Source organism: Neolamprologus multifasciatus, chromosome 1, assembly GCF_963576455.1.
Source record: "Neolamprologus multifasciatus chromosome 1, fNeoMul1.2, whole genome shotgun sequence".
NCBI lineage: Eukaryota > Metazoa > Chordata > Actinopteri > Cichliformes > Cichlidae > Neolamprologus > Neolamprologus multifasciatus.
This window is the reverse complement of record NC_140439.1, coordinates 4,963,862-4,985,882: the sequence shown is the minus strand read 5'-3', so window position 1 is coordinate 4,985,882 and position 22,021 is coordinate 4,963,862. Positions and strand designations below refer to the sequence as shown.

General features: G+C 40.7%; 2 protein-coding genes and 1 long non-coding RNA gene across 4 annotated transcripts; 1 reads left to right on the top strand and 2 right to left on the bottom strand.

Annotated features, from left to right (window-relative positions):
* Window positions 1–999: 999 nt before the first annotated feature.
* On the bottom strand, window positions 1,000–11,258 carry pole3 (polymerase (DNA directed), epsilon 3 (p17 subunit)). Of its 2 annotated transcripts, XM_085165696.1 has the most exons (5): window positions 11,037–11,258; window positions 10,840–10,969; window positions 5,767–5,852; window positions 4,150–4,268; window positions 1,000–2,356 (listed from the first exon to the last, which is right to left on the bottom strand). In XM_085165696.1, exons 2-5 carry the CDS (start codon window positions 10,903–10,905, stop codon window positions 2,175–2,177), a joined length of 453 nt encoding a protein of 150 aa, XP_085021822.1. In that variant the 5' UTR covers window positions 10,906–10,969; window positions 11,037–11,258; the 3' UTR covers window positions 1,000–2,174. The 2 variants fall into 2 exon arrangements, with proteins under 2 accessions (XP_085021822.1, XP_085021813.1); XM_085165687.1 differs by having other exon boundaries at window positions 10,840–11,258.
* Window positions 11,259–11,385: 127 nt separating this feature from the next.
* On the top strand, window positions 11,386–13,656 carry LOC146525173 (uncharacterized). The gene is made up of 2 exons (XR_014874995.1): window positions 11,386–12,853; window positions 13,414–13,656. It is a non-coding gene; the product is annotated as an uncharacterized LOC146525173 (long non-coding RNA).
* Window positions 13,657–13,716: 60 nt separating this feature from the next.
* On the bottom strand, window positions 13,717–16,603 carry LOC146525172 (uncharacterized). Its single transcript, XM_085165586.1, has 4 exons — window positions 15,816–16,603; window positions 15,426–15,677; window positions 14,762–14,851; window positions 13,717–14,589 (listed from the first exon to the last, which is right to left on the bottom strand). The coding sequence occupies exons 1-4, from the start codon at window positions 15,943–15,945 to the stop codon at window positions 14,330–14,332; spliced, it is 732 nt and encodes a 243-aa protein (XP_085021712.1). The 5' UTR covers window positions 15,946–16,603; the 3' UTR covers window positions 13,717–14,329.
* Window positions 16,604–22,021: the final 5,418 nt, after the last annotated feature.

Here is a 22,021-nt window from a genome sequence, read left to right as displayed (position 1 = left end):
GAGATAAGGACACACTTCTTTTACTCCAGTTACACCGAATGACTTAACTAAAGTAATAGGTCAAATTAAATCTTCATCGTGCTCCTTAGATAAATTACCTCCCTGTCCTGTCTGGGACTCTCACCGGCATCGGTCCCACATTGCTATCCATCTTCACGAGTTCACAGAGGCAAGGTCATGTTCCATCCTATTTTTAACATGCTGAGGTAACTCCACATTGAAGAAACTGAATTTTGATGCCAGCTCTACTCTTAATTATCGGCCTATTTCAAAATTGTCATTTATAAGCAAATTATTAGAAAATCAGTTCAGATCTTTACTATACAGATTAGAGATTTTTGACCCTTTTCACTCTGGATTTCAGAGGCAGCACTCCACTGAAACCACTCCTATAATGGCCTATAATGATTTTTTAATGGAGGAAACTATTGACCACAAAATCCTACTTAACAGGCTGAAGGTTTTGGCTGGTGTATCTGGCAATGCCTTAGACTGGTTTTCTTCCTACTCGTCTAATCGGACCATCTCTGTTAGAACAGACAGGTTCTCTAACATTGCCTCCCTACCCTGTGGGGTTCCACAAGGGCGCCATTTTTTATTCAGTGTTTTCATAAAAGACATTTACTACTGTTGAGAGAACATACACCAGAACAAGTTAGAAGCCTTTTGTCAACCCCACAATGGAAAATAGCTGAAAACAAAAACAGGTATCACTTTAACCAGCTCCTAATTTAATCAGTTCTGCACTCAGCTTTGCAGTCTTCAGTACGACTGAAATGCAGCCAGATGCTGCTGATTTTACATTTTCACTCTTTTCTTCAATTCTTCCTGACAACCTTGCATTTACATCCACTCCCTCGTTTCTCTACCTGGCCTGTTCATCTACACTTGCCGTATTCTGAACATCTGCACAGTTTTCTTCTTTCACAAAATGGTATGATCCCAGTCTGTCTTTGCATGCGATTGGCCACATGGTGTGCCCATGTCACAGTAGAAATCTTTTCTATTGTCCAATTTTTAGCCCATGTTGTGGGTCTAGTGGCTGACATCCTTTAAGCTCAGAAGGTAGTGCAGGTCATCTACTAATCAGCGGGTTGGTGGAAGGTTGACCGCACACAGTCTGCACACTGAATATCTTTGTGCAAGGTATCAAGTTGCTCTCCGATGCATCCATCAGAGTATGAATTTGCGTGAACGCTAGAAAACACTTACTTGGAAAAAAGGAGGACAAATGCATGTATGAGTGGGAGAATAAGGCAAGTTGCATAAAGTGCTTTCAGTGCTCACATAGAGTAGGAAAGCACTATACAAAAGCCAGACTCTTTACCATTTGGACATACATTACCTGGTTAGAGACAGCCCCACCTTTGCTTTTTTTAGAAGCAGCCCGAGGTACCGGTTTTATCAAGACAAAGCTCGCAAGTATGCTTTTTATACAAATTTATTAAAAATCTGAGCCACTTGTATACAAGTCTACAAAAGTACAAATGGTTCAAAAACAACAAAACAACTAGTTTCTCTAGGTATAAAACCCAACAGCAGCTCACTACAAACACAGTCTCAATGCACATCAGCTGTAGTTGTGGGATAAGCTGGAAACATGCTTTTTGTACCCAATATTAGTGACAACTTCAATCTCGCACATTTAAACCCAAATGTTGCCAGAATCTGCCTTAAAGTTCCTGTATGATAACATGTACTCTACTTTCAGAACTTCGGCTTAGGAGACTATGCAGAGAAATCAGTGATTTCATCTTTTCAATTCTTAACAGATAAAAGGTAACAGTTTTTAATTCTATTCATTGCAATTTAATATACATTTTTGGGGAGACGTTTGAACAAGATGACATCTTTTAAATGTTTGATTTTGTCTGAAAACCAGACATATTCCCTTCATTGTCATGTAGAAAAACTGTCACATCAGGGAGCAGAATCAAGTGTGCTTTTTTTTTTCTGTTATTCTTTTATCCAAAATTGGAGGTCACATGACATATCTAGACGGGTGACTTCTTTGTGCTTTGTGTTGCATGTGTTCAGGCTAGAAGTCGCCCGTTTTCAGCTCACATTTCATTATCGTTTGATACATGATGACGCCGAGCTGCACGCACACACATCCCATTTGGTCAGGAATTATCTTAGAGTATGTGACGGAGTTCTCTGTGGGGAGAATGTTATCAGTTCTCCACCTCTTCCTCCTCCTCTGCTTCATTCTCGACCTCAGGCTCCTCTTCCATGCGCTCATCGTCGTCCTCGCCTTCCTCATCTCTGCTCTTATTATTCTCTGTGTCGACCTTCTTCTCTTTATCTTTCCGTTTCTGCTCAGACACCTTCTTTCCCTTCTGTCCTTGTTTATACACTGTTGACAAATACAAACACCTGCTGTTACTTGCAGTTAATTATATTTTACTTTAGGGCTGCGAAGATGATTTGTTGACATAATTGATGACACTGACTAAAAAAATAAATAAATACATTTTTTTTTAAAAAAGGGTCAACATGTGATTTTAATGTTTAACCCTTTAAGACCTACCATAGAACCAAGTCTGCCAGAGCTTATATTATATTTTTACATGCTGTGGAGCCATTTTTGGGAGCATTTCAAGTTGCTATACATCAATACAACCATTACAGCCTAAATTTTAATAATATGTCTGCATTAAGTGCATAGTAATTACATAAATTGCAAAAAAGTGCAATAAACTACAAAAAAATTTAAAATCGTTTTTGTTTTTTTAACATATATTTCTAATTAGAGAAATTTAAGAGGCTTATCCCTCAAAACTGTAAATACAAAAAAGTTGCACAAAATAGTTTCCCACCACAGGAAATTTATTTTGAGTGTCTTCATAGTTTTATTTTTGAAATACACCAATTTTTATATACTGCAGGAAAAATGAAAATAAATATTGTAATGCAAATTAGCAAAAAAGCAGCATATGCATCAAAATAAACTATTTCCAGCAGTGCAATATGAGTCCTAAGCATCCCAGAAACCACACAGTAAGTCATAAAGTCAAACATAACTTTTAAAAACACCAGTATAGGCTCATGAGGCCCTGATGGTAAAAAACTACATTTCCGCGAAAATGACGTCACTTCCAGTTTCGGGCAGGTCATGGCGGACATGCAAAGGTTCGCGCTGACGTCTATTCCAACATAGGAAGTGTTACGAACAGCTGATCGGATCGGCAAAGCGTGTTTCTGGAATATTATGTTTTTGTTGCTGCAAGTGCTTTTTATGCAGTTTTTGCAAAGCTATATGTGGAAGGAAACTGTGACCGAGGACAAGCTGATGACATAAGATGTAAGAACAACTCCTCCGGTTTCATATGCAAAAAAAATTATTGCGCTAGCTCACGTGGTTGCAGAGCTACCAGGATTTAAAAATAGTTACGCAAAACAGAGTGTGCTGCTCTGACCGCCTTTAAAGGGTTAATGAGGAAATTAGCTTTCTCCAAAAAGGTGGATGGGCAATAGGGTGAGGATTTCACTCATTGGTTAGGGGTTCAAGGTAGAGTTGCTACTTCTCCACATTGAAAGGAGCCAGCTAAGCTCCAGATGGGCATGTCTTACCAGGAGGCGGCCCCAGCGTAGACCCAGGACACGCTGGAGAGATTACATCTATTAGTTATAATGCATGCACCACACTACTTAGTCGCAATTTAACATCAGTGTGTTTTAAGTGTTTGCCTCCTTCGTTGTCTGTCTGGAGTTTAATGTGTAAGGTTGATAATGCACAATGAGAGGTGCTGCATTGTTAAAAAGCATGATATACTATTGAAGAATGTGAGAAATGGTTTAAAATGCCTGTTTAGAAAGTTTGGGGCAATAAATAAATATTAAAGTTAACTTACTATCAGAGTGTATATTAGCTTTAGAGTTGTCTGTTATTAGTTTTTGACATTCTCCATTAAACGTTCTCAAATTTCACTTGATATCTGAGCGTTTCTCAGTTTAGGTCTGGTGAGTTTACTTTTCGTCCCGCTCATTTAGGCGCCTAAGAAACTCATCACAAAAACATCCCTAATACATACATTAATGTTGTTTTCACAACTTCACAAGGAAATGAATAAAAATCCTGATGTCACTGAACTTATTGTGGACTTATTAAAATATCTTTAAAAGCTGAGAGTATTTTCAAAGTTTCACCTTCCAAAGCTTCTCTGAGGGGCTCCAGGAACCTTTCGAACTCCATCTCCTCCATCGCAGCCAAGACGTCTCCTGCATTCAGAGTTTTTCGCTTGGCCTTCATAGCAAAATTATTTGCGCTGAGGAGAAGAAGAAAAAAAAAAAAAGCAGGAGGGAAACAATAAAACACATTTAAACTGAAGCAGTTCTTTGATTCAGTGTTTCATAGCATTCTTAGCTTGCTGCTGTGCTGGAAATTAGAATAAAAATTGATTTTATTGTCGTGCCAAAAGCACAACAAAATTACATAAACTCTTGATAAACTTTTATTCTATGTATAAAAACAAATTTAAAAAGAGAATTTTGAATAAATAAAGTACAAAAAAATATATATAAATAGTAGGGGTGCAACGATACTCCAACAATGGGGTGGCTGTAGCTCAGGAGGTAGAGCAGGTCACCTACTGATCGGAAGGTTGGAGGTTCGATCCCAGGCTCCTCCAGTCTGCATGCCAAGTATCCTTGGGCAAGATACTAACCCCAAGTTGCTCTCCGATGCGTCCATCGGAGTATGAATGTGTGTGAATGTAGTTAGATAGCATAGCACTAAGTATAGATAAAGTGCTTGTGAGAATGGGTGTGACTGGGTGAATGTGGCGTGTTGTATAGAGCCATTTCTCTGTAATAAACTCTCTTTTCCAAAGATGAGTGATTTCTCGATCTGATAGATTTATTTTTTTGTTGTTTCAGCAACATTAAATTTAAAAACTGTACTTTTGAGTTAAAATATATATTTATAATTTTAATAAATGACAAATTAAAAAGGCATGAACATTTTTTTGTATCGAAAAAATATCGAACCGTGACACCAAAGTATCGAACCGTGAATTTTGTGTATCGTTGCACCCTAATAAATATATGTGCATGTATGTCGGAGTCATTATAATTTAGGGCTGGGCGATATGAGGAAAATGTAACATTGCAATTTTTTTTGTGTGTGTGGCTGTACCGCAAAACATGATATATTTCGCGATATGTCTTGAGCCCCAACGCCCCCTGGGGGCAAAGGGGGTGAGCTGCAGTGTAAGCCTCAGTGAAGTCAGGTTTTTGTTTGTTTGTTTGTTTGTTCTTTTAAAGAAAATCTCAGCATGTGTGGTCCACAGAAACCTCAGAGTCTCAGCTTCTTGCCGATAGCCGTTGTAGCTCATATGACAGCGGGTTTAAAGTTGTCTTTGTTGTGTGGGGAGACGTTCACATGCCGAGTTTAAAACAGTCTTAATTTTGCAGTGGATGACTTTTCAGCTGGTGGAATAATTTCGTGGTACTACTACCTTTTGTGCCAATAGTTTTACGGCATGTTTTGCAAATTACCATACTTTGTTTGACATATTTTTCTCTATATAAATACATATAAACACGCATGCTCAGTGCATTGGTTAATGAAGAATTCACAGGAAATAGAGGAATGGCAACCTATACTCGATGGTTACGTTTAAGCCATTTTAACCATCATACGTGGAAAAACTCGAGATACAGCAAGTATATTTGAAATATCGCCCGCCCCTATTATAGTTGCTAAAATAAATAAATAGTGGTCACATTATGTAAATGAAATTATGTAAATTTATTACTTCTTACCAGGAGGTGGCATACAACACAAACACACTGGCTGCTTGGGATATGGCTCTTCTTGCTTCTTTTGACACATTCACCCCATCTGGGAGCTGTTGAAAATAAACAGTACAGAAGTGTTATCTCAAGGGTGCACTACATACACATTATCAGAAAACACAGTCAGCCAGGCCCATAAGGGGTTGGCCAGTATTGCATTAAATTATTTTTTCATGAAATAACAAGCAAATGAAGCTGCATCTGGAGACGATTCCAAGTGTTGAACTTCTATTTGGTGGTTGTTCACCAAAACTCAATATGAGGTCCAACATTGAGCCTGACTGATATATCAGTCAATCAGTATCAATACCAGCCAATAAAGAAACAAGGGACAAGAGTAACATCATTTAACCTGGTTGTGAGAGTTGATGTTACAAAATTTGCCCACCTGAGGGCACTTTGCATCTTTCCTGTTGGCAACGCCATAAACATAACCAGCTGAGTCAGGCAGAGCATAATAATTCACAACCTTTTAGTCACAGCATAACCTGCTCAGCCTGTAATAATCATTTATCTTTTCTCCAACAACACAATCAGAATTATTGATAGTCTAGTTCTATAAGTACAGTGGAACCCCAACGTACGAATACCCCGTTTCACAAAAAATTCAAGTTACGAAGGCACTGAACGGCAATATCTTTGCCCGTGTTACGACAAAATGCCCGAGTAACGAAATCCGCTGGCTCTGATTGGCTGAGCCTACAATGCCTTCCAAATCATGTGACAACTCCTTGGCTTCCATACTTGCGCTTCGCTGTTCCACTTGAACGACGTATTGTTGTTCTAGTTAGCCTATAGCCTATCGTTCAGCATTGCCTCAGTCAAAAAGGCGCGAGGGGTGCTTCGACTTACGAAAATCTTTGACTTACGAAAGGAACGAATTAATTTCATAAATCGGGGTTCGACTGTAGTTCTGTCTCGAACTGTGCAATTCTTATCCATGCTTCTCTGCATTGATCATGCAACACATTTCTGACTGCTTTACTTTTTCGAGTGGTGACCGTGACGTCACATAAGGGTGATCGCCATTGAACATGAAAACAAACAAAAACAGAGAACGTAATGTAGCTTACATTCACAGGTGATGATGAATATGAAAATCAAAACAACTGGAATTTATCATAAATGCTTTAAAAAAAGACAGCATATAGATGTCAATAACCTGCGTATGTGTACAAAGTTTTGTTGAGACTGGCCCATTATGTTAGGAGATAATATACACAGAGACATATATGCTTACATATGCTATGCTTGTTACAGTAAGGTGTAATGATAGCAAACGTGGCCATTAGGACTCATTGTGGAGATGGAATCTATACACATTTATATCCTTCTATATAATTCCGGTACCAGATGTGTTTTCCAGTATTTGCCAAAAATGATTGGTCGGGTCAGCCGGTTTACTGATAATGAGGTTATTTGTGGTCTTATTTCCTCTTGCTGTTGAGCAGAACTGTATCTTGGATTTAAATAAATAAATAAATAAATAAATATCAGGCCATGACCAACATGTAAACTCATTCTTAGATGAGGGTTCCTCCTGTCACTATGGTCTATCAGCTGAGTCAAGCCGGTGAATATTCCTCCAGAGGTCAGACTGTACGGAAAATCTTCATGTAGGAAAAGAGGGAGAATGGGTGAAATTCGAAGGCGACTCAGGTACACAAACCTTAGAGACTGCTATAAGCTTAACAAGCTATAAGCTTGACTCACTTAAACATGAAATGAGGAACACTTGTGTACTGGGGCAAGGACCTGGAACTGACAGGGTTTGGTATTCCTTTTCATCTGGACCGTAAAGCAGAGACTACCAACAAGCAACTGTCTCTTAAGCAGTAAGTGGCTCTATGGTTTTATTCCAACTGCACTGAAACACAAAAATCCAGCTGTTAGTTGTAATGTTTGGGTGTGTAAAGCACTTTAAATGGGGCCCCGTATGAAGGAGTCTGAATCGGGTGACAGGTCGTTCCCTGGCTGGAGTCAGACTGATTTACACACAGCGTAGTGAGGAAAACCTAAAGTGTTGGACTCCAAATTGTCTGTCTGGTGACTGGGCTCTCCTCGCTGTTCTCATTTATAATGCGCTTTACAAATCCTAACAGCTGGATTTTCCCCATGTGAGTGCAGCTAGCCAAACAACAACATCGCTAACATAAACTAATTTAAGTCTGTTAGCCGCAAACAACCAACCCAATAATGTCAAGTTCTGTAATGACAAGCTGATGTGTTCTAAAAACTTTAAGCACTTGTGTCTTAAATCCAGCTTCACAGGCAGCACTACATCTATTAGAGGTGGGAATCACCATACATCCCTCGATACGATATTATCACAACACTTAACGCACGATACGATATTATTGCAATTTTTAAAAATATTTAGCGATATTCAGATTCTGTACATAAAGGTAAACTTTATCAATATTCATTTTCTCTAATATCAAAGTCTCACACTCAGTCTTTCTCTCATTTCAGTTTGATTGTTGACAAACTGAACGGTTTGTATTACAGTCTAGTCCAACTTAACTGAATCAACCATCTGGTACAATTACAGCTATTCTGAACTATGCAGTTTATGAAAACTATGCAGCCCCTTCAGCAACTGAAGAATTTGAAAGTAAATTAAAACAAAATATAATTTTACATTAAATAAAAAAGTTTTAAACTTAATTAAAATAAAACATGTCTTAAATTAAAATAAGTAAACTGTCATGTTTATTGCTGCCAAAAACAAGTTAAACACATTTGGACAGTGAAGGAATGTCAGGATTCTTGCTCAGAAAAAGGATCAACATGCTCTGAAGTCAGAGTAAGGAAATGCCAAATATTATAGACAAAGTTATAGAAGTCACCACTCCCATCGTTCATCATGATTTTAATATTTTTTTCCATAACAAAGAAATACGCCTTGAAACGAATATATCACACATTAATATTCCACTAGTGTTGTAACATCACATCCTGTTAGCATAGTCTGCCTGTGTTTTTTCTCTGGAAATCAACATTTTGATCCAATAGAGACAATAGATCAACATGGCTGGAGAGAGCTGGTAGTTATATACAGTCTGTATAAGTGTGGTTAATTTAACAAACACTTGTAAGGAGATGGCAGTTACTGTGCATTTACAGCAGTTAGACAGTGATTAGTAATAAACAGCACCAGTGTGATTGAGTAGAGCTCAAGTGTGTCAGTTAGTTTGTCATGTGTGTTTGAGTGTTGAGGTGAGTTAGATTTTTTTGTTTTAAAGCTAAGTTAAGAATATTCATAATTTAATTTCCAGAACTTTCACATGGTGCAAGTGATGACTGAGTATCACATAGCAGCTGGAGCAGTCTCAAATGGAGTTCAGTCCACTACTGCCACCTGTGGACAAGTGCCATAGCCTACTACCAGACTAACTTGTAACACAGCTGCAGTAGAGGCTGAGCGGCTGCACTTACACCTGGAGCATTCACGTCGACCCACAAACATGTGGAAAGATGCAATGCCAGCAACGTGGATTGTCAGGACTAAAACCAGTCATTACGCAAAGACAACAGGGATCTTTTTTTCTGGTTATTTAGCATTCGGAACATTTGTAGTTGCCTTCTGTACAGGGCAAGTCCAAAAAAAACAGAAACAATTCACAGTAACTGCCATCTCCCTACAAGTGTTTGTTAAATTAATCAATCAGGGGTGGCTGTAGCTCAGGTGGTAGAGCAGGTCATCTACTGATCGGAAGGGGAAGCCAGGTTCGATTCCTGGCTTCCCCTAGTCTGCATGCCAAATATCCTTGGGCAAGATACTAACCCCAAATTGCTCTCCGATGCATCCATCGGTGAGTGTGTGAATGTTATCTAGAAAGCACCTAGAGAAATGTGCTTGTGCGAATGGGTGTGAATGGGTGAATGCACAAGTTGTGTAAAGCGCTTTGAGTGCTCAGAAGAGTAGAAAAGCGCTATATAAGAACCAGTCCATTTACCATTTACTTCAGATCAGACTGTATATAACTACCAACTCTCTCCAGCCATGTTGATGTATTACCTAACAGGATGTGATGTTACAACACTAGTGAAATTCTAAAGTGTAATATATTTGTTTCAAGACATATTCCTTTGTTATGGGAAAAAAATTAAAATCATGATGAACAATGGGAGTGGTGACTTCTATAACTTTGTGTATATAATTTGGCATTTCCTTCTGATGTAGGCCAAAAATAAATACATAATACCAGTTCATGTAGTTTAAAGGTTTATTTGCAAGACGCACAAACAGAAAAAAAAAGTTACAAACGTATTGTGCACGAAACAAATTGAAACGTGGTGCTGGTGTGTTACAAGTTAATCTGGCTGTAGACTATGACACTTGGCCACAGTTGACTCGACTCTATTTGAGTACACACAAACTGCACGCTTTGGTTGTGAAGCGAAAACGCTGAAATCGGAGTAATAAAATGCACGAGGGGAACGATAACGAAGACGAGATTCTCCAGATCGTTTACTCTTGCTGTCTTGTGAACAGCATCGGCGTGGTGACGTTTATGTGTTCGCTGTTTTCGCGGTCGCCTCGTGCATGAGAATATCACCAGGTAAACTCGCAACATTTTAAAATATCTTGTTGTTCACGAGCAACAGGGCGGACTGAGTTTGAGGTAACCTCGCAAATGTCACAGATGACCTATTTAGTGTTTATATGCTGGTTTGTCGGTAGCGGCTCCTGAAAACAAAGTCTGCCACACGTCTGTTCGACCGTCACCAGTTAATTCGCGACGCCAGATAATCTGGAACACCGGCGAGCTGATCGATGGTGTCGTGAGGGAAATGTCACCACATTATTTATGTTACAGAAAGACAGCGGACGGAACATCTGAAAAACGGAGAGTGAAATACGTAAACAAATCTAACCGGTTAACGTAAAAACAGTTAATCTGGGTCACCGGCGACCTGCCAGAATTGCGTCGTGTATTTGTTTAGCGTGTTTAACCATCCCCGGCGTGTATAAAACAAAAAGACCAACCGCGCGCGCGACATTGTGACTACTACCGTGTGTCGATGTTCACTCACCGCCTCCTTGATGATGCGGGTGATTACCGCGTTGGGAAGGTTCAGGTCTTCTGGCCTCTCTGCCATTGTTCTCACTGTTTAATGTGCATTTATCTGGGTCCGTTGTATGTGCGCCGCTGTTTCCGCCGTCCTAGGAGAACAGATTTAGCCGTTATCGTTGCTAAAGGGCTGTGGAGGACTGTTACCGCTGAGCTAACCGATTAGCGTCGTTGACAATGCTGTGTGCGTGGAGCTCCTCAGTTAAGCAAGCCAACGTTCAAACTCTCTCCGTTTCAGGGCGTACGTTCTATGAAGACACTGATATTTTATCTGGTAAGTAAGTCTGAAAGGTTAAACTACAAACTCCGGTTGAAGTTGTACGCGTTCACGTTAGAGCCGACTTGTTTTCAGACATTTCCCGCGAATCTTCCAACTACCACGAAGCTCCTACGTCAGCAATAAACTTCGACCTCTGACCTTCTTGTGACGTATGTCCGCTGTTGACCATTAACTGACATCTGATACAAGCAGGGAGCAAAGCACTGAGCAGCATATCAGTCAGCATATAAAAATGGCATAAATTTCATCAGTTAGGCTGGAATAATTTGTTTCTAGTGGCTTCTATTGTAAGTGCTCTATATTTCAACATGATATCCTGTATGTGTCCTACACTGAGGACATTTGAAGCTGGTCATTTTCTTAGAATGGGGCTAAAGATAAAACCAAACAAACTTTCATAAGAGATCTTCATTCTGCAATAAGGGATATTCAAAACTTATAATGTTATCATTAAAAATATTAAAATGTGAAATAATCATCAATCTTGAACAAAATCCAAATAATCTGTTTATGCAATACCAGGTGCTGTAATCTACACAGACATCAGAGGGCGCTGCTGCTCACTCAGTGGAGACAGCATCAACACAAATATCAATTAGATCTTTACAGTTGGGGATTTTGCTTAGAAAAACTACAAATGACAGTTTAAATATTGAAACTAGTCTTTTAGACAGTTTTCTAGTAGAGGTTTGGGTTGTGAGTTTTACACAATGAACACTTTCATAGATGCTGCAATGTCACATTCTTCATGTGTGTACATGCACAGACCACATGTGCATACTGTTGTGCACATAAACTCACAGATGTATATGACAACTCAGGTTTGTGGCATTAAATTTGTATTCTAATTTTTAAAAATGTAATACATATACATTTAATACAGATTTTAATAGACACTTTTCAAAACACAGCCTATGCCTGATTCTCATACATGCATTTGTTTACTCAAAATGTGGATATTGTGTGGAAAAAACGAGCTCAGCAAATCTGTAGCTGCCAGCTCCCCTCTAGGCTTCACCTGTGCAAAACCTGTGTCTCTGAACTGGACCTCAACAGTGTTTGTGGTCTCATAAGCTCTCCTGTCAATTTTAGTTTGCATACTTGGATTGTTCAAATATATTATGCTAAATATAGACAGATTTTTCCACAATGAATATGATAGTAAGAGTTAGTAAACCTCTATTACGGTGTGTTCACACCGAACGCGATGGACGCGAACAAAAACGCCCCAAACGCCCCTAATTTGACGCGTGCACATTCGCGCCTCAACGCGTGTCCAAGAAAAATCCATCGCGCTTCAAAATATGATATTTTGACGCGCGTGAACCGGAAATGTGGGAGGGATGTGGGAGGAAGTTGTGCCAGACCGGTATCTTTGCAAGATGGCAGCTGTCGAGTTAGCGCTTGAAGAGAGAGTCTCCCTTCTCTATGTACTGTGGAGAGCAGAGCAGCGGCGTAAAAGACGCCCTCGCCCTACCTGGGTCCATCAGGTCCTCCAGAGGCATGAGCAGTTTGGTGAGTTTCACCATTTGCTCCAGGAGCTGCGCCTGGATGACGGCCGATTCCAGCGACATCACCGTCTTTCACTCGGCCAGTTTGAGGACCTGCTTCCCCGGGTCGGTCCCAGAATCGCCCGCCTAGACACCAATTACAGGCGCTCAATCCCACCTGCAGAGCGCCTGTCCATCTGCCTGAGGTTAGTAAAAGTATTTAATACGGTAGTCCTTTATTGATACCTGTGCTAATACATGCTAAACCATCCATTTATACACTGCTAACATGGATGTGCTATGCTAACAGTGAATGCTCTCGGTGTTTACTGATAGCAAACTGTGGTGCGGAGACGACTGTTTATAATATTTCTAGTGATACTCAGAAGGTCTCATCAAGTCCCGATTTAATTCGATTTATGCTGTTATCAGTGTTTGAATGATAGCATGGCTGTGGTGTCATATCAATGTATGCGCTCGGTGTTTGCTGATATCAAACTGTAGCATTAGGACCACTGAGTTAACCTTTGTAGTGATACTCACTCCTTTTTATTTAGACCTGGTTTAATTCTGGGATAGTTGAATATTTGTATATAATCACCGCAGACTGTTTTAGATTATATCTAATATATATCATGTAATTATCCTTATAATTACAAAAGGTTTTATGTAAGATTTATGTTTTGCAATTTGTAATTTTGTAATTTCAATAATGTATTTTGTAACTGCAGTACACATAATACTCATTTTAAACAATTTTGTCCAGGTTCCTTGCCAGCAAACAACTCCTCCAGAGAGGCTGTCCTGGTGAGGGAGAAATTCATGGCTCACTTCTCGGCGGAGGGAGCTGTGTCTTGGCAACCAAAGGAGTAGCCTGTTTGAAGTCCGAGTGACTTCCCCACAACGGCTCTTTTAAGAGCCACCCACAAACCTCTAAAGAGTGTTCCTGTCCTTTTAATTTTTTCTTAATAAATGGAGCTCTACTCCAAAATAAACTAACCTCTTTTTACTCTCTTAAGTAACTTGTCTTCACTATGTTCCTATATACAGTGTGGTGCAAATGTTTGGGCAACCTTATTAATAGTCATTATTTTCCTGTATGAATCGCTGTTACAATGAAAAATGTCACTTACATATATCATATAGGAGACACACACATTCATATACACTAAATATTTATTTCATTTCTCTTTTTTTGTGTCGCCAATTTATGCACCTGCTTGATTTAAACACTTATTGCACACTTTCTGTAAACTGCATTTCACTTCTCAAATATCACTGTGTGTCTCCTATATGATATATTTAACTGACTATTTTTATTGTGACAACCAGTGATTTGTACAAGAAAATAATTACTTTTCACAATGTTGCCCAAACTTTTGCATCCCACTGTATTAGTATGTTTTGTCATTAGTATAATATGAAATAAATTCTACTTGTGTCAAGTCGGGTGCCAATATTTGCTGTGTAGTAGAACAGAGACATTTTGTCATTATAAATGTTTATTTGAAAAAATATAAATTCATTAACAAAAACATTTATCATAAATATATGAAATGTAACTATTTACAGAGAGACAGGAATAAAAAGGACCCAGCTTGGAGTGGAAGAGCCTCAGGGAGAAGGAGGAGAAAAATAAGAACATTGTTTCTGCCCTGGAGAGCTGCTGCCTCATCAGAAAACTACTGATCATTAGGGTCCAATGTTTCCAAATTTAACACAGCTGTGCTGTTTTCAAAAGCTAATTTATAAATTTGAAATTTCACGAATTCTCGTGTCTGAGGCGGCATGCTCTCCAGAGCAGGAACAAGGCCGAGAAGGAAATGTTCAGTTGGAGACGGGCGTGGCCTCTTTAGGGACTCCAGGATGGCCAGCTCCACCGCCGATGGACCGTCCTGGGACCCGTCCCTTGCCCGCCTTCGAGCTGTCCTCCTCTGTGGGCCTGTAAAACACAGCACAAAACAACACAAAGTAATGAGAAGGCTGCTACTAGATTTTCATTTTCAAAATTGAAAAAAAAACATGATATAAACAGATTGGTTGTAGATATTTAGTAAAGGTGATCACAAGGGAATTCAAGCAAGTAAAAAGCTATCAGTGCTTGATGTTCATACCTGTGGGTGCAGCAGCAGGAGCTGAGGGACCAGGGACTGGGGAGCCAGGAGAAGAGACAGCTGAGGACTCTGCTGCATGATTACTTGACTCTATCAAGACAATATTAGATGTTAACAGGTTGAAGACAATAGTCATAGAGAATATTATATTATTATATACTTATTATTATTATTATATACAGTGGTCTCTCATTTATTGCAGCACATGAACAGTAGTCACAGTTCTCACAAGTTGATTCTCAAAGTGAAAACCTTTGTCGATTTTAAAACGTAAAAGTATTATGCCGCGCTTTTTCTCCGTCTGCGGCGCCACTTTTGTGCGCCTTTTTTGCTCCCGGTGCAGGTGTGTATTTCCGAATGAGGCTCATAGTTATGAGTGTTTTTGTGCTGTTTTTTTCTATTGGACGTGATGGTTATCAAAACCAAACATGATAAGTTTGGCAAGCGCAGGAGACACGACATGGAGGAGATTTGTCATTTGGGCTGCAGAATGCAATGCGCATTGTTGAAAGCTGTACGGTGCAATAAAAAAAATCAGCGAAAAGGCGAGGCAGTGACGGATGAACAGCGGGACTACTGTATACTGTTTATTAATAAACAAAATATGTTCCTGTATGACAACACGCATAAATTAACTGCCTACATTAACTCAATGTAAACATACCTTCTGACTGACACTCCCCTGCTGCCTCTTCGGGCTGTCCCTGGTCCTCGGGGGAGAAGTTCTCCACGGTCCGCACCATATTACCGCTAGTCTCCCGCGGGGTGAGGAAGGGGTCCAGAAACCCCATGACCGCGAAGAACTTCCATCTTCTCCCCGATCCTGCTGCAGACCCACTCCTCTTCTCCTTCTCTGCCTTCTTCTCCTTATTATAAGTGTCCCTGAGGCTCTTCCACTTTCTCCTGCAGATGTCCTCTGAATAAACGCATTATCTTGTTAGCGGAAAGGTATTTGTACATCAGTGGGAAAATAGCGGGACAGTAGGCGGGCTTGCTAGCTTTTGCGCGGGTTCATCGGGTCAGTCTGAAAATTAAAAAGAAGGAATGAACTTACCAGGTTGCCCGATCTCCTCACTTATGTGTCTCCAAGCTAGGTCCTTTTTATTCCTGTCTCGGTAAAAGTAGTAGCTAGCATCGTATAGCTCCGGGTGATTAGCCACGGCACTGATTAGCTTTTCCTCCATACTGAATGAAGAATGAAGGGCTTTGGCTGGATCTGCCCCTTTGACCTAGGTCAGAGCCACGTCACCAGGCTCCTGATTGGTTGTCGCGGCGCGATTTGACGCTGGAGTTCAGATTTTTCCAACTCGAGCGGTAGACGCGAAACGCGCGTATGCACAAAATGCAACACAAAAACTCACGCGCGTGGTTTTATTCGCGAGTCAAACGCGCCAGACGCGCTACACTGACGCGCGTTTCATGCGTTTTGGCGTTTTCGCGACGCAAATCTGCTTCCGAATTTTCGCGGGACCCGCAATCGCGCTTCATCGCGCTTTTCCATTGACTTTACATGTAAACCTGACGCTCTATTCGCGTCCATCGCGTTCGGTGTGAACACACCGTTAAAGTCTCCCTCTGCAGCCTGTTGTTTCTTAGATTCAGCAATGAAATTGAATATGAAACAAAACATAGATAACATTGTCGCCTCGGCAACCAACAAGACCTCACTGCCTACAGACATTCAGTAACTCTCATTGGATAGTGCTAATAAATATATTTCACTAAATATGAACATTTTCTACCTGTCCTTGTTTAGATTATGAAAGAAGTTATTATGCCTGAGAATCTGGCAAATGTCAAATACGTTTCCACTAAACAGTCGTCTTCTACTTTGGTTACTTTGTTTTTAACAACCATTTTTAAAAAACTTATTTTTTACTGCAATTCCTTTAGAGTAGCGGTTATAGTGTTGATTCAGTATGTGCTACAAAATAAAAGCTTTTCCTTTACAGTAGGTTTGCGGGCATTTTATTTTGAATTGTTCCAATCATGGCACTTGATTGGAAAAACCCTTAAATAGGGGAGACATTCAACCAACTTTAGTGGATCTCGGATGGCAGAAACACAAAACAACCTGGTTGTTAAAACAAAGACAAGGCAGACGCAGAGAAACGCAAACGCTGACGCATCTACAATGGCAGAAGCAAAAATAGAAATGGTCATCACACCAAAAATAACAATCGTGCAAACGCCAAAACCTAAGCTTGAAAAAGGCACACAACCAAATCCTGAAAAGTCTCCTGTGGCACAACCACAAAAGGAAATGGTTGTGAAACCAAAGAAACAAAAAAAGCAAAAACAGAAAAGAGTGGCCGAAGAACCAAGAAGACCAATTACTCGGGCATATGCCCGGACTCTTCTTGAAGCTCAAAACAGCATGGGTGATGGAGCAAACCCGAAAAATGAAGAAATGCAAGAAAACACTGAAGCCACTTCTGAAAGGGAAAAGGCTGAATCCCTCACCATTTCAAATGCAAAGGAGGACATGAATATGGAGAGAGAGGGAAATGTGAATAACCCCAGCAACCAAACCCTGGGCCTAATCGAGGGACTTGGCAATATCAACCCAATCCCACATTTAGACCCCATCAGGGCAGTGTCCAGTTCAATCCCTGGCACAAGATTGCTGCTCTCAGACAGCAACTGGAAGCCTCCCAATACCATCAGAACTACCTTTACTGGAAAATGGTAGCTGCAAACAAGAGGGCCTCTTATCACCAGTTTCAGGTGAACAACCTTCATGCACAAATGAAGGACAACAACAGAAATCATGAGGAAACGATTAAAGACCTCATAGAGCAGCTGGAGGAGGCTTCTAGTAGTAAGCCCAATGACATCAGTGAGACAGACACTCTCACAAATGACAATGAAGCTATTGTCATACTGGATGAGGTGATGGTTACCCTGCAGGACCAAATCAGCCACCCTACCACAGAGCAGTGTGTGGAGTCTGCCACTCCAACCACAGAGGCTTCACACACTGACTCTGTAGGACTGATGTCCTCTAAGGAGGCTGAATTTGAGGTCCAATGTAGAATTCAGCAAGAGCAGATTGAGATGCTCCAGAAACAGCTCCTAGCAGCTCAAAATCAGCTTGAAGAGCACCGTTAAACATAGGCAGGAGACACTCAACCTGGAAATCAGTGGCCTGAAATCCCAGCTCTGCCCCAACAAGGCCCTTCATGATTTGAAGGTTGAGTCTCTTGGACAAGAGCTGAAAGAGGCCAAAGCTTCCTCACTTAAAATCACACAGAAGAACAAAATTCCACCGATGCAAATGAAATGCAAACATCTGAGCCTCTGAAAGAAAAACACGCTGGAGGAGAGAAGATGGAAAAAGAGGACTCACTGCCATCCACTGTAATGTCTCTGCAGGAGCCTCTGAAAGAAAAAGACACCAGACAACAAGAAAAAGAAGAAAAAGAGGACTCGCCTGCATTGTCTGTGCAGGAATCTTTGCAAAGTCTACGAGACAAGCAGAAAATGTTCACTGTGAAGGTGGCTGAACTCTGGCTGCTAGAGATTCCACCAAGTAAGAAGAAGAAGAAGAAGCGGAACTGGCTGCGTCCCCAAGTTCACCTAATTGGTCTCAACATCACGTTCTAAAAATCATATTTATATACAACCAAATTGTCAGTGAACATTTGAACCCCACTCGGTCGAGACAGAAGGCCACCCCTTCCTGAGCCCGGTTCTGTCAGAAGTTTCTCCCTATTAAGAGGGAGTTTTTCCTCTCCACTGTCGCCAAGTGCTTGCTCATAGGGGATTTGGGGGATTTTTTTTAACACCAACCACTGATAAGCTCACTGACATCAAATTTAGGACTCAGCAAATATATAAATGGATGAGGAATCATCCATTTAAAACATGTTTGCTGAGTCATATTTAGTTGTATATAAATATGACTTCTGGGACACTAAAGCCAGTCACAGACTAATTTGGACAATTGGTAAAAATAAATAAATAAATTGTAAAAAGTAGTTGTGTCATTGTTTCATGTAGATTTCAAAAACATGCCATTTTATGTCAACATATTTTTGTTACATTTGTAGTGCTCGTGGTCTTATATTCTTATGATCCTGTTCATTTGATGAGTATATCCTTCTGCCTTGCTTCACATATTTACTGCTGCTTGGCTAACTTTAGTCATGCTAGCATCAGCACGGGTAGAAACAGATACACATCAGAGTCATTGCATGTAGCTTGTGTTTATGTTCAGAGTGACATCTGATTTAAAAGCAGGCAGCAAAGGACACTGAGCAGCATATTAGATAGCAGAGAATTCAGCATTCTGACTATTTTCTTAATATTCTTACAAAGAACATAAAATGCAACAGATCTGAGACTTTGGTGGTTGATCCTTACACACAGGCAAAGGAAAAAAATCCCCCTCAATAGATGGTTCACAGACGCAGGTCCAGTGGAACCCACTTTCACAAGGAAGGAAGCATCAATTACATAACACCTTTTTGTCAGCATCATCACCCAGAAACCTGTCACTGCCAAACAATCCGTTTCTAAAAATTTTCTAGAGTCAAATGTGAGGCCATCTGTGTGTCAGCTAAAGCTTCTTATAAATTAGGCCATGCAAAAGGATAATGACCCCAAGCACAGCAGCAAATCTCCAGACCTCAACCTGACTTAAATGCTGTGTATAAAGGAATGCTTGTAAATGTCAATGAATTGAAGCAGCTGAAGTTATTGCTGCTAACTGCTGGTTCTGTAAACTACTCATAGAATGATTGTGATATCGAACTAAAACAAACGCCTGAATCCTAAATTGTGGATATCTTATTGTGGTGATCTGAAATGTAACACTAAATGTGATTCAGAATTCCTTTTCTATATATTATTGTACATCCAGGAGTGAATATATACTAAAGAGTATATATTTTTCATTATGGTCAACAATAAAAGGGACTAAAATCTGGATTTAGATACATGAAAGTCATTTTGTGCTGTCGCTTGCATTAAGCCTAATTACTGCCTGAGACTGTTCTTGTTAATGATGAAAAACTCAAAGGCACGTTTCAGCAGTGGATCTGTGTGAAATCAGCAACTTGCAAAAATAAATCAGAATGTGGGCTATTGATTCTAAAAACAGAAATTGCAAAGAAAGTTCAACACTTACTAAAAGTGTAATTAAATCATCTCAGCAGCTTTACTCATGAAATTATTGCAGTTAGCTGAATTCATATATTGTATCTTTATACACACACACACACACACATATACATACATACATATATATATATATATATATATATATATATATATATATATATATATATATATAAAAACACCCAGCACGCCTCTGCGGGCGGTTTATCCTTCAAGCTCGGGTCCTCTACCAGAGGCCTGGGAGCTTGAGGGTCCTGCAGTATCTTAGCTGTTCCCAGGACTGCGCTCTTCTGGACAGAGATCTCCGATGTTAGTCCCGGGATCTGCTGGAGCCACTCGCCTAGCTTGGGAGTCACCGCACCTAGTGCTCCGATTACCACGGGGACCACCGATACCTTCACCCTCCACATCCTCTCGAGCTCTTCTCTGAGCCCTTGGTATTTCTCCAGCTTCTCGTGTTCCTTCTTCCTGATGTTGCTGTCATTGGGAACCGCTACATCGATCACTACGGCCGTCTTCTTCTGTTTGTCTACTACCACTATAGCCACCACCATTTTGTCCGTCTGTATCTGGAAGTCCCACAGGATCTTAGCTCGGTCATTCTACACAGCCTGCACCTGGGGTCTTGCCTGGTGTGATAGACCCCAGCCTCTATGGATCTTGTACTCAGAGCTTGTTCCTGTGCTGCCATGATTAGTGCCTCTGTGCTATCTTTCAGTCCAGCTTTGTCCAGCCACTGGTAAGATTTCTGGATATCAGCCACCTCCTCTATCTGCCGGTGGTACATACCGTGCAGGGGCCTGTCCTTCCATGATGGTTCCTCGTCTCCCTCCTCTTTCTTGGGTTTCTGCTGCCTGAGGTATTCACTGAGCACGCTGTCAGTTGGGGCCATCTTCATGATGTATTCTTGGATGTTTGTTGTCTCATCCTGGACTGTGGTGCTGACACTCACCAGCCCTCGGCCCCCTTCCTTCCGCTTAGCATACAGCCTCAGGGTGCTGGACTTGGGGTGAAACCCTCCATGCATGGTAAGGAGCGTTCTTGTCTTTATGTCAGTGGCTTCTATCTCCTCCTTTGGCCAGCCTATTACCCCAGCAGGGTACCTGATCACGGGCAGGGCGTACGTGTTGATGGCCCGGATCTTGTTCTTACCGTTCAACTGACTCCATATATATATATATATATATATATATATATATATATATATATATATATATATACATACACAGTGGCTTGCAAAAGTATTCGGCCCCCGGTGGAACAAAAATCATTCATGACTCCAAACATTTTTTACAAATAAATAACTGCAAAGTGGGGTGTGTGTAATTATTCAGCCCCCTGAGTCAATACTTTGTAGAACCACCTTTTGCTGCAGTTCCAGCTGCCAGTCTTTTAGGGTCTGTCTCTACCAGCTTTGCACATCTACAGACTGAAATCTTTGCCCATTCTTCTTTGAAACAGCTCCAGCTCAGTCAGATTAGATGGACAGCGTTTGTGAACAGCAGTTTTCAGATGTTGCCACAGATTCTGGATTGGATTTAGATCTGGATTTTGATTGGGCCGTTCTAACACATGGATATGTTTTGTTTTAAACCATCCCATTGTTGACCTGACCTGTCTGGTGTGTTCTTTGGACTTCATGGTGCTGTTGCTCCCAATATTCCCTTAGACAACCTCTGAGGCCCACAAACAAACAGCAACAGAAAGCCAGTGCAGTAAAGGCCTGGCACAGCATTTAAAGGAGGAAACCCAGCATCTGATAATGGCCATGTCACGGCTGGGGCAGCAGTCGTGTGGAGGTGAGAAGGAGGATCCAAATAGCAGCCAGTGGCGGGGTGCAAGTGAGATTTATTTACAGTGAGCAATAACCAAGATGTGGGCAGAACCGAAACAAACCTAAACCGGGAAAACTAACACAAAAGGAGGACACGGGGCGAGGAGCAGAGAGACACGGTGAAACACGGAATAATGCTGGGTACACAGAAGATTCATAGAGAAACACAGACGACACGACGATGAGCACAGGCAGACACACACTATAAATACACACACCAGGCAATCAGGAAATGGCACACAGGAGGGGACACAGCTGGAACTAATGGGCATAACAAGACACAGACCTACAAAGTAAAACAGGAA